The sequence below is a fragment of the Oxyura jamaicensis genome, chromosome 1 (genome assembly GCF_011077185.1).
Source record: "Oxyura jamaicensis isolate SHBP4307 breed ruddy duck chromosome 1, BPBGC_Ojam_1.0, whole genome shotgun sequence".
In the NCBI taxonomy this organism is placed as follows: domain Eukaryota; kingdom Metazoa; phylum Chordata; class Aves; order Anseriformes; family Anatidae; genus Oxyura; species Oxyura jamaicensis.
The window spans coordinates 64,401,550-64,418,699 of record NC_048893.1 but is presented as its reverse complement, the minus strand read 5'-3'; the positions used below and the strand labels follow the sequence as shown (position 1 = coordinate 64,418,699).

Here is a 17,150-nt window from a genome sequence, read left to right as displayed (position 1 = left end):
TTGTGGCTCACTTTTGGAGAGGGGAAGATGTTGGCTCAAATCCTTTTGGGCTGCGGGGTTCTCAGCTGCCTCAAGAAAAATCAGGCTAACCACTGTCTACTGGAAATAAAAAAGCAATGGCCACCCCCCCACCAGCAAATGACACGCAGCTTCTCACCGCATTTTCAAGCAAATTGACAATGAAAAATAAAAACAAGCGAAAAAACAGAACCCCTTTCTCTCTGAAAATGAACCCCCCAGGCCCTCTGTGGATTTGAGCTGCCAGTGGCTCCTACACACGAGCTATCAGGTTGCCCCAGAAGGACAGAGGGCTGCAGCCTCCCTCTGGCCACCTGCCCTTGGTCGGGAACCTCAATGCCATGGTAGCTGCAGGTCACAGGCCAGCAGACAGCTTAACCTGCCATCAGCTGCAGCTCATGTTAACATACCAGGGACCAGAGAGGGCAAAGCAGCAACCATGTGCTATAGCTTCTGTCACCCTGGCGCTGTGATGCTGTCTCCTTTGGCCGAAGGAGGCAGCGGATGGCTAGGGGCTGTGACACCTCAAGCTACTGCAGCTAACCCTGCAGCGGGGAGCTCACCTGCACGCTGCCCTGAAGCCTGCCCCCTCTTTTTCCCTTCCCCTGCCAGCTGCCTGTGGCTGACTGGCTTCAAAAGCAGCCAGGACTAATGCACTGCTTTGTGCCACCAGAAGATTACTCCACAGCTGAAGCGGCACAATTTGCTAGAAAACAATGATCTGATAAAACCCAGTGTCTCACGCGCGTAGCTTCAGCTCTGCCTCCCAACTCCAGAGCAGCAGCCAGGAAATCTGAGCACAAAGGCAGAAGGGAATGAGGCAGGGGAAAGACAATGCCACAGTTGCCTTTTATTGTGGAGGAATGGGCAAGCTGAGCCCCTGAGTTATGTGGAAGCCAAGGGATTCGCACGTATGACAAATGAGCCCTGGCCCCCTCGGACTCAGTTGCACATTATGTTGCCAACTCTCTTTTCCTGCTTGCCTCATTAACCCTTAGGTGGGTATCCCCAAGTCATCGTTTACACAGCACCAAGCTCAGCCACCAACAGACACTGGAGGGAGAGGTGAGGAGAATCAGAAAGGTCCTTCTTTATCTTGGCATCACTGACTCAACTCTCTTCCCAGCCTGCGCATGCGGCATGAAAGAAAAAATGTGCCTGCTACAAACAGGGGCTTGTGTTCAACTCCCCCCCAGAGAAGTGAGGGCCATTCACAGACCATTGCTATCAATTTTAGTGAGTAGGTGGGCCCCTAAGGCCTCGCGTAACCCAATATGTTGCGTTTGTTCATCCCAAATTAATCCAGGATAAGATAGGAAGCAGGCAGGTGCCCAGGCTCCCAGCTGCAAGGCAGCCTGTAACACTAGCCCCTCCTTCCAGACTCAGCTGGACCACTGACAGACGGACTCTCCCTTTCCTGAGAAAGGCAACTCCCCGAGCTTTGATAATTTAGGAGTTGTGTTAGCTGATCATATCAACCCTGACCCCACAAAATCTCTTTACCATTTCTTATCTGAGTCTCACGGATTAGCATGTTCTCTTCTGCCTTCTCCCTACCAAAAAGAAAGAGAAGTGATGCAATAAATGTTACTTCAATTCACTGAAAACAAGGCACTTCTGAAAAGAATGGGGATATAACAATCACTGCACAGAAAAAAACATGCAACCCCCCCATCCATTATATATATATATATATGCGTGTATGTGCATGGATATATCTGCATATACAAACATGTACTTGTCATAGCTTCATAAAACTTTAACAAGTGAAGGATGCAGGCTAGAATTTGGCAAAGACAGTATTTCAATTCTCACGGGAAGTATCCAAAAAACTACACTGACTCAAATGGCCAAGATTTTGGCTTCAAGCGCTGCACAGTGAAAGCACTCTTTTATCAGGAGCATATCCCCTAGCACTGCACAGAGGAACTGCATCAAGTGAGGCAGCTGGAAGAGTGATACCCAGTGTTTCACCAAGCTTGGCATCCACCTCAGTCAGAATTTTCTTTGGAAAGTGATCAAAGCACCCACCAAGCCTGAGCTTGCTTCACTTCAGAGATGCATTGAAATCATGGCTGCATGATATATACATACTTATGGGGGGAACCCCAGAAGCACATTATATTATTAATTGCAAGAAATATCAGAGAGACTTCCCTCTGGGAACACACGCATCCTATGTCTCTTGCAGGAACAGCCTTTCCATACCTCAGCAAGTTTTCCTCCAGTAGTTTTTTCCGCTTTGGGGGTCGCCCTCGTCTCTTGCCTGTTTTCCCAGGAACGTTTGGGGTGTTTGTCTGCCCCCCACACCCCCTGCGAAACAGCAAAACCACCATGAAATAACTGCTGAGCACGGGAACCGCGGCTGGCAGGGAGCGAGAAGGGCAGGGAAATCAGAACAGCTGCTAAGAACCAAACTGAAGAAGGGATTATATCAGACAGGGAGGGAGGGGAGAAGACGAGGGCTTCCCCCTTGCTGGGAGCCTGCTCTGGGAGCCGCCGGCATGGTGCGGGGCAGACAGCAAGGAATGCGGTGGGGCAGGCAGCATCGCTCTGCAGCAGGCTCTCCTGGTGCCACAAAGGCTGCAGGCTGGCTCCGGCACAATGCGCCACGCGGGGCAGCTCACAGTCTGCTTGGCAACTTCGCTCTTGCCCCGCACGGCCGCAGCCCCCCATTCCCAGCCCCCCCCCCCGGGACAACAGCAGTCAGGCGGAGTCCCCTCTAGTCAGGCTGGCCTCGCCGCCCCCCTCCCGCCATGCCTCTGGGCACGGGGGCATTCGAGGGGCTGTTACCTGTCTGGAGCCAGCTCTCCGTTGGTTTTCGCCTGCACCGGGTCCTCCTTGTACATCCGCGTGCCGTAGAAGTACCAGTACAGGGCACCGCTGCTGTCCTCGCCCAGCGGCTCCACGCGGAGGCTGTCGGCGTCCAAGCCCTATGCCCACGGGGAGCCCCCCGCCAGACGGTGACAAGTTGAAAAGCGGCCACATTGTCACACAAAACATGATGACACCCCTCCGCAAACACCTCCCTCCCTCCCACCATGCCACAACAGCAGTACAGCTGCTCCTCCGGGCTGATCTGGGAAAATGTTACTCCAGGGGGAAGGCGACGTTCGCTCTCCGTCCAAGGAGGGATTGAGATTGGCATCTCTAATTTGAATGGCCTCCCCCGTTTTAACATTTCATCTCTGGTGCTCCTGACAGCGAAGGTCTAATTAGCGCTGGCGACAGTCACGCACAGCCCTGAGAAGCTCCCTCCCCCTCCCCACCACCCTTCCCCCAGCCCCCAGTGCACTTCAGCCCCATCCTTTCATCTCACACCATCCCTCAGCGGCACAGCCCCAGCTTGCCCAGCCCTGCCATTGCAGTTGGAGCATCTCCAAATTCAGTCTTCTCAGGAAGAGTAGCCAATGAAGCCAATTTACTTTTGTGATACAAACACATCCCTGTAGAACAAGAGCCCTGGGCGCAGTCCTGCATGTTTCCCTTGGTTCACCTGCAAGTTAAGGGTTGGGGAACGGGATCGGGAACCACTGCCCTACAGCACCATCAAGTAAGTACCTGCCCTAAAAATTCACCTAATAGCAGCATCCTCTCCCTTCTCAAGAATATTCCCTAACCTGGCCCAGCTCCTGCAGCTGCACCTGTTCCTCCTTCCCCGCTCCAGCTGCCCAACACACCTTGAGGAGGTCGAAGACATCATCTGCATCGAGCCGGTAGTCGCAGAGGCGGTGCAGGATCTCGACCCGGGTGCGCAGGGGCAGCTCCTGGAAGGTGGACTCCCGCAGCGGGTTGGGCTTCCCTTCCTCCAGCTCCCAGCGGTAGTTGATGATGTCCTCCAGGTAGCTGTGAAACGTCTGGGATCTGACCAAGGAAACAAAATGCACACACACACTCACTGTAGTTTGCCTGGAGCCACTCGAACACATGCAATGCAAAGCCAGGTAGCGCTTGAAGGAGAAGTGTGCCCTGTGATGGTTACAGCTAACTGCAGCTCTGTGACTCAGGTTTTCAAGACAGAGATCTAGTTGCAACACCATGGGATTTCACATTATACACAGACAGCTTAGTTTGAAGGACTCGCTGACTTATTTCTTTCCAAGCTGAAAGAACAAGCTAAACATGATCCCACCCCACCCCCTCTCCATCCCTGCGGGCACTGCCCTGTGCTAGCACCAGCATCAACCCTTTGCTAAAGCAGGACGCAACGAAGCACAGGAGTCTAATCCCCTTCAGCCTGTCTCTATCTCATGCAGATACCCTCATCTTCACCTTTCTGTTTGCTCCTCACATCTGCCTTTTCTAAGCCCTGCTCCTCCCTTTCCCTCTTCAATACTTTTCCAAGCGCAGGTTCAGTGGTTTGAAACTTTTTGTAGCTGATCTTCTCTGCCACCACCACGTTCTCCCTGCTCCATTACCATGCTTCCCACTCTCCTGTGGTGGCCCCGTTCTCCTCTCCCTTGGTCCCCAAAGGTGCTGACACTTTTTGCCCATTCCTCCACCAGTGGCTCTGGCAGGACAACTGCACAGTTAATGCACTTGGCTCAGGCCCTGCTACACAACAAGGCTTGCTTCCAACACGAGTGGACCTCCTGAGCGTAGTTCAACCCCGAGGACTCTCTTCTCTCAAGTCTCCCAGGTGATCAGATCGAACATTTGAGCTCTTCACCACTACCACTAAAATGGTCTTTCTCATTTGCCAGCTGGGCCACATTAAATCCTCTTTTCTTTGCCAGCAGTTCACCACATAACCCAAAGAAACGTATATTTCTTCCTCTCATCTGACATTGAGGAAAAATGTTCCTATCTGACATATATCAAATTGCTGGTGGAGCTTAAGGCTAAAAGAGCTCCTGCCTATATTTTATGGAGAGCTTATTCTGACTGCTGAAAGTTTCAGGGGAAGGTATGAAAAAGGCCTAGGGATATGTGTCCCTAAACATAAAATGTGTCCCTAAACATAAAATTTTATACCAAGATCTGTCCATATGACTTTGACACCTGAGACTTTCCAGTCTCTTTTAGTCTGCTAGCATTGTGCCCTGAGCACAGGGAAGGGGACCCCCCCATACCCCAGCCATTCCTGCACACACGGAAAGTCCATATGCCGGCAAGAACACCACTGGGTACACATTCCCACCAGCTCTCAAAAAGGCAGCTCGACTTGATAGGTTTTTGGCACAAACTGATTACTCTATATGATTAATGGAACTGTGCCAGCACTACAGAATTGCATTTGCCTGAGAAATTGCTAACTACTACCAAAGCTATTATTTTTAAACAAAGAGAGAGAGGAGCAGGATCCAACTGGAAGAAGACCGTCAAAGTCAATATGAAGCTAGCTATTAGACAGGGGGGTTCACACGTTTGGTAAAGACTGGACTTCTTTACAAGGACCATGACTGGACAGTGAGACTACAGGAACGAGGGAACAGATGCCACATGATTCCTCAAGCCACGTCCACCTGGCAGCATTTCCCTTCCTCCTCAGATGGAGAAAATTTGATGTTACCACCCCGCAGATTGCTCCCCACCAACCTGCTTCTTTCTGACGTCAAATAGAAGCTTACCTCCCAGAGCTCACTCCTCTCACCGGATGAGTTTTATCACCCCCGGCTGTATTTAACAACAGATGCTCAAATGTACCTGGATCTAGTGCCTTTTGCAGCCTGGAGTTTGTTCTTTTCTGCATGACACGAACAGATCGTTGGTATTTCCAAGTGTCATCATTTTGCCCCACTAATACCATCAATCAAACGCAACTTGAAACACTTCACAATATTCAGTCAACACAATAAAGAGGACTGCTCCGTGAAATGACTTCTGTCTCAAGGAATAATTTTAGGGAAAAATACAGAAACTATACTTTTTCAAATGAAATATCCAATGCACAACACATCTACTTTAAGTCGCTGTGCATTTCCACAGTGACTTCTTTATAGCTCAAGACCTAATCCAACTTGCCAATGACTTCAACTTGGCAAAAAGTGTGATACTAAATTCTCTGTATAATCTTTTTGTCTTTGGGAGTGCTACTTGATCACAGAGAGCTTAAATACAAGATATTTACTGAAACCATTGTGTATATATATAAAGACACATTTGACTCAAGCTTTCAGAACAGAAACAGTGAGAATATCCTTTCCTGAAAGAAGGCCAACACCCATATTCAGATGTTTAGCCCATTGTGGAAAGGGTATGTACTATCTCCAACAGCATCTCAGTTACAGCACCCTGAGCTCATTTTGCCAGATCTGATACAGAGTGTCGGTTTATTTCCAGTAAAACAGACTGCAATAAACGTTTTCCTGAAAAACTAGTGGTGACATGGGATGCCAGGAAGAAGCAACAAAGGGAACAGAGCTTTGACCTGTTAGCCTTCTGGCTAAATCTTTTTCCACAAAAAACGGGAAAGGTATGCATCAGACAGGTATACTCTTACCACTTGCATGAGTTCACTGATCTTACTCTACCATTTCAACTACTCTCAAAGAAAGCTGATCCAGGAAGCCCCTCAATTCCAGAAGATCATCTGAAATCTTTGCCTATGTAACTCTCATTTCCCCTGGGGACAGGCTCTGTTGACTTAACCAATTTGGTTTGAGTTTGACTTTCACATAAGTGGCTAACACTAGAAATTTCCGCCATCCACCCAGTGTCCGATACATTACAAGCTCTGTTCTCAAGAGTACTTTGAGTTCCTACCCCCATCAATTTTCAAAGACGGCTACTGTGCATTTGTCGCTTTGAATAAGGATAGAAATGAGAACCAGAGATGGGAACCAGATGTCTCAAGGCATTCCCAATCACTCTCAATCTTACCCAATTTATATTTTCACTCTTCATGGGGGCTGGCTTCTTTTCTCCAGACAAATGCGGGGTGCTCGTCTTCAACCTCTCTGCTACACCTACGGTTAGTCTCACTTGGCTGGCCTCTATTAAATTTCCCTTTGAAAAGGGTTTCTGAAAGAGACCCCCTGGTTTGGAGGAGAAAATCTACAGGAAGCATAGCAATCTGTGAGAACTCTGCCCTTGGGGTTCTTCCCCATTCAAAGCAGAAATGCTTGCGACTAATTGTTTAGCATTAGCCATAAAATCTAAAACCAAGAACCAGACAGACAGGGTCCTGGAGTGGAATGATGCGGATGCAGGCTGTCAAATACTCTGTTTTCAAGCTCTCAAATAAGACAGTGACACACCTGCATATTTGGCAAGTCCCACAGAGTCTCTGTTGCAGTTGAGAACCTCTAAAAACCCTTTTATACGCAACAACAAGGCAGGGAAGAGATCGCTGAGATAAGGCAGTGGTATCTCTTCTCCCAGTGTTCTCATCATCACTGAGACTTTTAACAAAATTCAACCAAAAGAAGCTATTTTAAGTGAGCAATATTCTTTCCTTTCTCTGCAAATCACGTGGAGGAATGGGTTGGTCCACACACACATTCTGTCTCAGGACACATATCCAAAGGAAAATCAACTCTTCCCTGAAGTAAATTTGAGTTCCTAGACACTATTTCAGAGACCGTGGCCCACAGTGACTGTCACTGTTTCTCACTCTTCTCTCTCCCCCTGCCCCACAGCATCAACAAACTTCCACACAGCTCATTAACAAAGGAAAACTATTAGAGAAATCACCTACAAGAGGTTAGAAGAGTTACTTCAGAACACTCTGTGACTGAAAATTCTTCCTTCCCCCAGAGAGGTGTTCTCCCCATCCCAAATTCACTAGCCTCTCTCTGCACCTTTAATGTTTCAGAAAACAAGGCAAGGTTAACCTCACTTGTCACTGCATCCCCTACTTTGCAGTTGCCACCCAACATTATCCAAAAAACAATTTGGATAACTGCAGTGGAGAAGTGGTGGGATGGTAAATATGTATCTGTGCAACACATCTGAGTGGATGCAGCTGATTTCTCGCATGAACCCAACATAATTTTCATCCCTGACTGTGAAACCACTGGGCGGTTGTCAGAGGTCCCTACCTTTTTGGCAACGATTAGCAAGGGGCTTGAACTGAATTGTACCTGTAGTTGAAAGTTTTTAATCATACATTGTGGACCTCTACACATATAAAAGGAAATCTGGGACACAGGGAAGGACACGACCTAGCACATCAGTGTCAAAGGGGAGAAATAACTGCAGACAATCCACAAGAGTACTGGCGAGGCTGCAGCTCAAGTTGCCTGTGATCTTTAGCAGCAGCTGCAAAAAAATCAGGGCATAAAGACGGCGGGAGCAAGGCTAAGGAGGGGCTCCTCCCCAACATGGGTATCAGCGTCCAGAACAGTCGGAGAAATTATACACCCCCCGAGAGCCCAGCGCCGCAGCCCGACCATCTGCCGACCGGCTGCCTCCCCGAAGAAGGAGGTTTCTCTGCGCTCCGGGGAAGGGGAGCTGGGGACTCCTCCCCCCGGCCATCCCAGTTCAGCAGCCTGTCTCTGTGGCTTGCCCTGCTCTCACAGCCACCCTTCCCACCGCACGGGGTTTTGCTGCTCTGGGCCACACTCTGAAAAGCAAGGCCAGCGCATGGAGCGAGCCCCGTCCTGGTGCTTACATGCCTCCTCAAGGGCCTCCTTTAGAGGCCGCTGAAAGAGAGTGAAAACCTCACGGGGTTGACAAGATATATAAGAAAAAATTGTATGGAGCTTCTGGTGAGCTCTGTGGGGAGAGGACAGCTGCTCGCAGGGACTCCAGCCCCACAGATGCTCTGTAGGGCAAATGCAACGTGAAATTCCTCCTGAGTGAACCCATTAGGGCTACAGCTATGCACATACACGCACACTTGTTTGTTTGTTGCTTTTTTTCCCCAATCCTCATGCTGAAAAGAAGCAGAGTCACTTGTGCTTTTAGTTTTAAAGTCTCCAAAGTACATCGAATCTTGGCTGGGAAACTGTAAACAAAATCAAGCCAAAAAAAAACAAAAGCAAAAACAAACACTGGTTCAGTAAGAGAGTCCCCGTGTCAATCTGCACTTCCCGCAGGCAGGGTGCCACGGCCCAAGTATGGAATTACTGTCACAGCATACTTCCCTACGCGGTCTACTGCTGCCAATTCTGTTACGAGCTCCCCCCTCACCACTCCAATTAAAAACAACAAAACAAAAAAAGAAAACAAAACAACAAAACAAAAACAAACCAAAAGAAAACCCCACAAAATCCTCAACCCTGTGAGCAAATATTGGATAGAAAGATACTTTAGGATAAGGAGCTGGAAACACTAGGGACAAAAACCTCTCACGGATGCTCAGATACTGCTGGCACACACAGATAAGCCTTCTGAAAGTTCAGATGCCAAATAATTGCCTGGACCCACTAGCAAGAGTATCTATCATGTTGACAGTGTTTTAAGTTTTGTTTCATTTAATTTACAAAATGCAACGGAAGAGTAAATACTGGAACGCTCTTGAGCTAAAACTGCTGGGAAAATGGCAAGCCTGACCTATGTCTTCTCCCAGACAGTGTATTGTTCTGCATTGAGATTAAAACCAAGAACCCTGACCAAACCAGTGGAGGAGAGAGAGCAGGAACAATAATAGGCCACCTCCACCTTCTACCTAAGATATTTTCAAAGTAGCATGTGGGAGGGAAATGGAAAACAAGACTGGGAGAGCTCAACCTTTCTCTGAAAGACTATTTATTTGAACGGGAATAGAATTACTCGTGCCGTTCCCTTTACAGAGTTCGCCAGTAAAAAAAAATAATAGAGGTGATACATTTATCCTATAAAAGCTTTAAAAGCTGAAAAAGACTTGGATTCCCTCAGCCACCCAGCATAACTGATGCTTACAAGGGTCTCAGTAATACGTGAAAAAAGACTTATTGGTATCTAATTCACACTGCACGAGAGAACTGTTTTTGCCTCTGTGATCTCTCTAGTTAAAGGAAACAACAGAAAAATCAAGGTCTCATCAGAACAGACGTTTTATCACAGAATTAATTTTACGGACTGAAGATATTTCACCTTATGGGCTGGCACCTTTTAAGTTCTGAATTGGCAAGAAGGCACCAGCTTGGTGTTGGGAGTCACTCAGGTGTTAATGAGAGCACTAACTGACAGATGGCATTCAAGATATTCCCCCCTCTCCACTGAAGACAGTTTCTTTGCTACAGCAGAGATCAGGAAAGCTTAATTCTTAACAAGCTACAATGCTTCGGCACAAAGGCAAGCCCACTAGAAGGTAATGGGAAGGATTCAGGGTTTGCTGGGATGACCTCAGTCAAACATCATTAACAGGGTCAGGAGAAGCAAAGCCTATTTCAGAAGAAAAAATAATGTAAGGGCCCCCAAGATCAATCTATCCCGGCTTGTCAGAAAGAGAAAGCTTAGGCTGACCTCAGAAGCAATATGAGTTACTACTACCAGCCTGACCTTGAGCTCTTGTGTAACAATGGAGACTTTTTTTTTTTTTTACTGTATTAATGAGCTTTCTTATCTGAGGTGGGGGAGGAAGGCTTATGGACCAGTTTGTACTTTACCTTCATATCATTTACCTTACTCAGAAACTAAGTCAGGCATGATGCAGAGGGGAAAAAGATACTACCTCATCCTTTTGGTAGGGAAAAACGAGTCAGATAAGGTATATTCCCTATTTCCTTCCAAGCCTTCTGTGTGCAGCTCACTTGGAAGGTGTGCGAGCCAACATAAGGCACGTAACTCCTCAGTCCATGGGCCAACTTGTCATCAGGGCAATCAGACTGGCAGAGGCTCAAGGGCAATAAGCACCTTGAAAGGCCTCTCCTCAAAATGCTTCACCGCAGCAGAGCAAAGTGACCGAGGAGATGCAGATCCAGGAACTATGACCTCAAGCTTTAACACCCATGTTTTGTTTCCAATCCAACCAGCGGCTTCCTGCATTGCTGGCAGGGATAAACCTCATGAATTCCAGCCAGGGAAGGAGTAACTCGTGGCCCCACCAAACCTGTAGCAGACCTCAGCAAGGTCCAAGCTGGGCAGAACCCCTGGGATGGAGTTAACAGACACCCAAACTTGCCCTGCTTTTATCAGCGTCCTCTTGAGTCGTGCCTTGAGAAAACCAGCTGACCTACAAGGGGTTGTGAACAAAAGGAGGACAGTTTACGTTAATGGGCCCTGCATAAGACCACAAAATAGAAAAAAATAAATCAAACTGGACTGATCAAACCTTCAGAGTGAAGTTTCTTCTCCCGCAGTCAAAAAGAGAGCAGAGATTGCCGGAGAACGAGGCCATCACAAGGCACGTATAGGCTTGCCTCCCCTGCTTTCTTTCAGCTAGAACTAGTTTTCTCAATGCAGACGCTGCCCAAACCTCGAGCAATTCTGTGGCTTACCTGTATGGCCATTCAGGAGCGTTGGCAGCGAAGGAAGAGGAGAAAAAAGATCAAAGAATCAGAATATGGATTGCACTGAGCTCCAAGCACAGTGGTCTCTGTCCCCACCTTTGCTGAACATGGGAAGACATTCTTTCTACATTAAAACCATGATTTTGTCTCAAACCACAATGACAAAAAAATAGCTGGTTAGTAAGCACTACGTAGCAGCAGCTCTTCTCTAAAGTTATCTGGTTTAACCCTGTATTGGGCAGTCTGAAACATGAGTAGTTGGAGGTTTTCAAGTTCCCAAAAGATCCAGCTAAATTTTCCACAAAAGTAGATGACAGCAGAATAAACTCAGCACATCCTGTTCCCTGCCACTCACCTGCCCATCTCACAACCTGCTCAAACGTGGCACTGAGACCACCACCACAAACAGGCTGAAGAAACGCTTAGAGGAGACATCAGGGTTCTTGTGTAATCTAAGACCTTTCCTCCAACGTGACAACACAAAGCTAGGACAGGAGGTTCTCCAGCAGAAGGGCTGCTTGATCTTACTAAGGATATCTCATTGACATAGTTGGATGCCATGGAATCCACCACCTTCCCAGGTGAACTCCTAAGCTATTCATATTCAGGAGAAGAAAGAATATGCTCAGAAAAAAAAAAAAAAAAAAGGCTGTCAGCAGCTATGAGTACTCCAGTCCTGCTCCTCATCTTCCTCCATCTTACTCTGAGCGATCTGCCATAGAATAAACACTGGGGAAGCGGGAAGGGGAGCTGGCAGATATGCCGTATCCCACAGAGAAGCAGAATAGGAACAGCTATGGAGCGAGGCAGTGTCTCCAGGGAGGCTGAGAGAATGGAGAGCTGATGTGGGCTGTCTAGTCTAATAAGGGATCACACCACAGGAGCATGTGCTGGCTTGACAGAAGCAAGTGCAGCCACTTAACCTGGATATGACAGCAGAAGTGGGAGAGTTGCTTTGCTACCCCCTCAAAAAGGGGAGCACAAAGAAAGAAGAAGCCACAAGGTCACCCCAGCTGTTCACCCTTCAGGGAGGCTCCAGGTCTGCATGTACAGACTTCTCCTCATAGCCATGAGAGGTAAACTGAGCAACCAGGGAAACTTCCAGCTTGGCCTCTTTAGCACAACACTCACCAACACATGGATTAGATGGAGATGTCCTTTACCTGCTGTGAGACAACGTGTGCTGCCTTCCATCTCATACAGACCCATTTTCCCCTCATGTGAGAGCCATGAGGCAGTAGGTCCATCCCTCAAAAAGAAGCCAGATCTAAGAACTGAACCCATCTCACAAGCCAATGCAGCAATAAGGCATGCTCCTCAGCTGTCTATAGTCCATGCTTTTCCTGTGATTCTGCCTTTATCTAGCAGCCACCCTATTGGCAGCACAATGGCCGAGAGTGACTTGCTTGTTGTTTTGCTGAGAGGAGACAGAAAAGCAGCAGAGATACTGGAGCTGATACAATGCTGTCCCGTATCAGCGAGCTCTGAAATGGCCCTTCCCTTCGGCTGGCAAATGCTGGGACAGGCAGGAGTGCTGAGATAAGTGTCTATTTGATCTTCTCTCCCCCATTCACCCTGGATTTCTCACTGCTTTATGTTCACAAACCGCCAAGGCAGCTAATCAGTGCTCCGTGACCCCTGTTAATTGGGCTGTGAGAGAGAAAGGCAGCACCGGCAGGAGAAATCACACATACCTGTTACTTTGAACTGTCCTGCCATTTTCCGTCTCCCTGCTTGCAGCGGCTCCAAGCACCCTCCTGTGAGCCAGGGCTGCTCTATTTTCATTGCCAACCCCAGGAGCAGCAGGAGGGGCCACAAGCATTATGTGTAGTTGTCCTCCCTCTAACATCTCAAGGTACAGGGAGGCAACAAAGAGGCATGCTCTATCTCCACCCCAGTTCCTCCTTCCACGTGAGAAGGTGAAAGTGATTTTTGGTGAAGGAAACAATCCAAAGGCATTGACAACCCTTATTCCACCTATGCCAAGTTGCTCCTCACCTATGCCAAGCTGCTCCTTATCTGCATCCTTGTTGCTCACCCTCTCCACACCAAAATATCAGGAACAAATGACTAGATGCCCAGCATCCATTTCCCTGCCTCAAGAGAAAAGCAGTCTATTTGGTCAAGTAAGCCACAGAAAGAAAGCAATTGGTTTGAAGATGTGAAACACTGAAGGTCAGATGGGTTGGATTTGCCAGTTCCAGTGGATTACACAGCATTTGGAGGATGAGGAAGACGTACGGCTAACTAGATGTACACTAGCTGTGGAGGACTGCATTTGAGTTTTTAAATATGAGTAAGGGTTGCTTGCATGTTTCTGTTGTTTGGTTAGGGAAGGGAAGAAATACAAATATGAACAGCAACAAAACCAGAGCAGCCAGGAACACCCCAAGCAACAACTAAAAGCATATGGTGGCAAAGGAAGAGAAATTCCTGGGGCAAAGGGGATGAGCAGGAAGATGTGTACTCTGCCCAGACAGAGTAAGAGATTATTAATGAGAAAACAAAACATAATGACTGTTTTTCACTGCCAGCTCAACCCTTCACTCAGACTCAGAGAGTCTCTGCACAGTCTCCACAAAGGGAAAATTTGTGCTCTCAACTTATGCAGGATTTTGGTTTAGAGTTATGGACAGAAAGTGTTATTGACTGTAACTGAATACAAAGAGATAATTTAAGACAGTTTAAAAAATATTATTTTTCATTAATTGTAACAACTGCATAAACATGGTCAAGTGTGGTTATGCTTTTTCCACAGGTATCGCTGGGTTTGATTCAGGATGACTATGTTCAACCCAAAGGCATGTCTAAACTCACCTGCCCAGCTCTGCTAGCATGCTAACCCTACAGATATTCTGTACTTCACAGCTGATTCAAGTTTACCTTTAAGCTACTACCCTGAAACTATTAGTCAAAAGGTGCAACAACAATTCACTTGCGTTCAAGCATGATGAGGTACAACCCATGAGAGAAGCAAAGAGAGGTTTAAACTCCAAAAAGGAAATCAACTCTGTAATCAGCCACTAATATGCATTTCCCTACCACCCAAAAATACAGATCTCATTTCCTTGAGATATGGCTGAAATTCTAAAATAACGTGCATCTGGAAAGTCCTAGGAACCTTCAGAAAACTCCCAGTAAGATGGTCTGTCAGATATCCTGCCTGTCTGAGAGGGAAGACGACTTGAGTGCCTGCCAAGCAATGAAAGGTTTCTGCTTCTTTATCAGGGTTTGCACTAAGAGCAAAGATCATTCCTGGAAATGAGCACTGGATATTATAAAACAGCTGCCAAAAAAAAATATCTAGTAATTGATGGAGGCAGGTACTAGGCATTGAGCAACATGGGATGCTCACTTTGATGGACAGTCCATCAGTCACAGAGAAGATGACAAGATGCACATCCCCAACAGTGTCTGACACACTTTACCAGCCTTAAAGAATCAATCTGTTTAGCCAAGGGAGCCCAAGAAAGAGGCAATATCAGTTACTGAAGCTTCACCCAGAAAGGGAGGCAGAGCTGGTACTAGAACAGGGGGGTACTATCCCACATTGTGTTCAAAGTGGAAAAGGACCGAGGAAAGATGTTATCTCAGCCCAAGAACCTATAGCAAGTTAGTGACAGAATTGAAAATTTCTTTGTATTGCGCCTGAAGGAAGTTTGGTGTTCAGGTGGCATATAATACTGAGGAGTATCCCAAGGGAGATGTCAAAGTGTATGTCATCTCTTACTATGCAATGACATTGATCTTGGCTGGGAAAGGGCCCAGGAAAATGGCTTTCATTAAGCAATTAATTCCCTGGTATGCTAGCAAATAGGGTTGGAGAGATGAATAGAGCCAGAACCCAATGCTTCCCCACCTGAACAGATCCATCACTGCAGCTAGACTAGGAACATAATTTTTCCCTGACAGCGCGGTAAGATAAAGTAGCAAGAATCTCCTGAGACCCTAAAGTGCAGAGTTTTCTGCCAGGCTCAAAACCCGAAAATGAGTAACAGAATGGCAGGAGGAAGAAGAGATGTCCAAAGGCACAGCATCAGCACCAGGATGCGTACTGGAGGCACTGGCGCATATACTGGTACTGACAGACAGGAAGGTAACGGTGCTGTTGTGTCATGATGACCAGTGCTGAGGTTGGTGACACTGCTGCACAAGGCAGAGGTGCAGAGTAGGAGGACGAGCTGAAGAGAGAATGCACTAATCCGTAGGGCACAGCTGGGCTCCTGGTGAAACATTAGATCACCAAGAGAAGATTAAGCAGTACTGATGCCAAATTGGAGACTTTACAGGCACATCAGCAGGCAGTAGGCTTGATGGCACTGACAGACTTAATGGTATCAGTAAATTATGTCACTTTTGGATGCAACTGAAAAGCAAAGAAGCTAGGTTCTCCTCAGAGCGCACACACACAAAGCAATAAATCTGAGACACAGTAATTCCCAGGGTCAGTCTTAGAGCTTTAGGAGCAATTCCTAGGCTTTGAAACAAAACTGTCTGACCTGGACATTTTTGAGCACAACTGAACAAAGGAAGGTACCTTCTGCAGATACCAGGCCAGATTTTTATTTTTTTTTTCCCAAGGGAGCCAGACTAAGGCAGAAAGGTCCCTAAGCAGAGTGAAGTGCTGATCCTGAAAGGCCCTGAAGCAGCAGGTGAGAGAGAAACTCCTCCAGCCTCAGCATGGATGGATGCCTCCCAGCACCCCTCAGGAATTCAGAATGCTGCATTCTTCTCTGTGCAGCTTATCAGACGCTGAGGATGGGAATCACTTATAGATATAAGCGATGCCACTGCCAGGACAGTGTTTGATTCCTGGGGGCTTCTGCATTGCTTCTCTGTCAAGCACCTTGGGCTTTGAATAACAAAACAGTCCCTTGAGGGATCAAAGAGAAAAAAAGAAAAGAACGAGCGTTAGAATCATTTGTTAATCAACCCAAAATTATTTACAGGTTATTAGATACAATAAGAAGGGAGAGAGAAGGGTCTTGATGCTCAAAAGGCAAACAAGTACCTTGGAGAAAGCTTGCTCTGTCCATCAGTGTTGGGGTGATGGATAATGCTGGAGTGGAATAGGAGGCCTGCTAAGATGCAGGCTGACAGCTACTGCTTTGAAGGGTCCTGCTAAGGCAGGCTTTGACTCACATATCCTGGGTGTATAGCCAGCATACCGATCTGACCTGGAAGAGATGCTCACTCCTTAAGGGAAGGATCTCTGCTGCCACACAGACACGATTACATGTGAGAATTGCTGTTGCAGTCTGCTATTACTGCACTGCTTCCACGTGCATGCTTTTGACTCTTAAGGCATCAAGTTATTTCCTCCTTTTTGTCTTACTGCGTTTGATCTTGACAACCAACCACACATTACATACACCCAACAACAAGCCACTCAAGAGGTTATGAAATGAAGATTAATCCATAGTAGTTTCTGTCTCAGGAGGCATGAACACAGCCTTCTGGATGGTCCAGGATAAAGGAACACACCTAAAACCCGACTTTCGCTTGCTGACTTGATATAACAGAATGGCTTTGGTCTGTTTGTGATTTCTCTTCTCCTACCAATTACCTTCACCTGCACCTAACCATGCTTCAGTTGGTGCTTGCTACTTTTTATCTGTATACTTCTTTCTACAACTGTTATTTGACGGTGACACTCTTTCTAAAGAAATGCAGTTCAACTCCTTGGAGCTGGAGCTGATTAACTTAAGACCAACCCAAACACATTTCCTATATTCTGAAAGAGCAAATAAGAATAAGGATCACTGTGCTCCACATTCAGACTGCAAGAGGATCATTACTTACTATTCATTCCTG

At 47.1% G+C, this 17,150-nt stretch overlaps 1 protein-coding gene across 2 annotated transcripts in view; it reads right to left on the bottom strand.

The window, feature by feature from the left end:
* The window catches only part of LOC118178081 (cat eye syndrome critical region protein 2), a 95,433-nt gene that overhangs the window by 23,668 nt on the left and 54,615 nt on the right, over positions 1 to 17,150 (bottom strand). The window contains exons 3-6 of one of the 2 annotated variants that reach the window (XM_035346312.1): positions 3,699 to 3,882; positions 2,812 to 2,951; positions 2,227 to 2,331; positions 1,522 to 1,571 (exon numbers count right to left, since the gene is read on the bottom strand). In XM_035346312.1, coding sequence (XP_035202203.1) covers positions 1,522 to 1,571; positions 2,227 to 2,331; positions 2,812 to 2,867 — 211 coding nt within the window. In that variant the 5' untranslated portion in view covers positions 2,868 to 2,951; positions 3,699 to 3,882. Of the gene's footprint in view, positions 1 to 1,521; positions 1,572 to 2,226; positions 2,332 to 2,811; positions 2,952 to 3,698; positions 3,883 to 17,150 lie in introns of those variants that run through there. The other variant, XM_035346303.1, reaches the window with a different exon arrangement.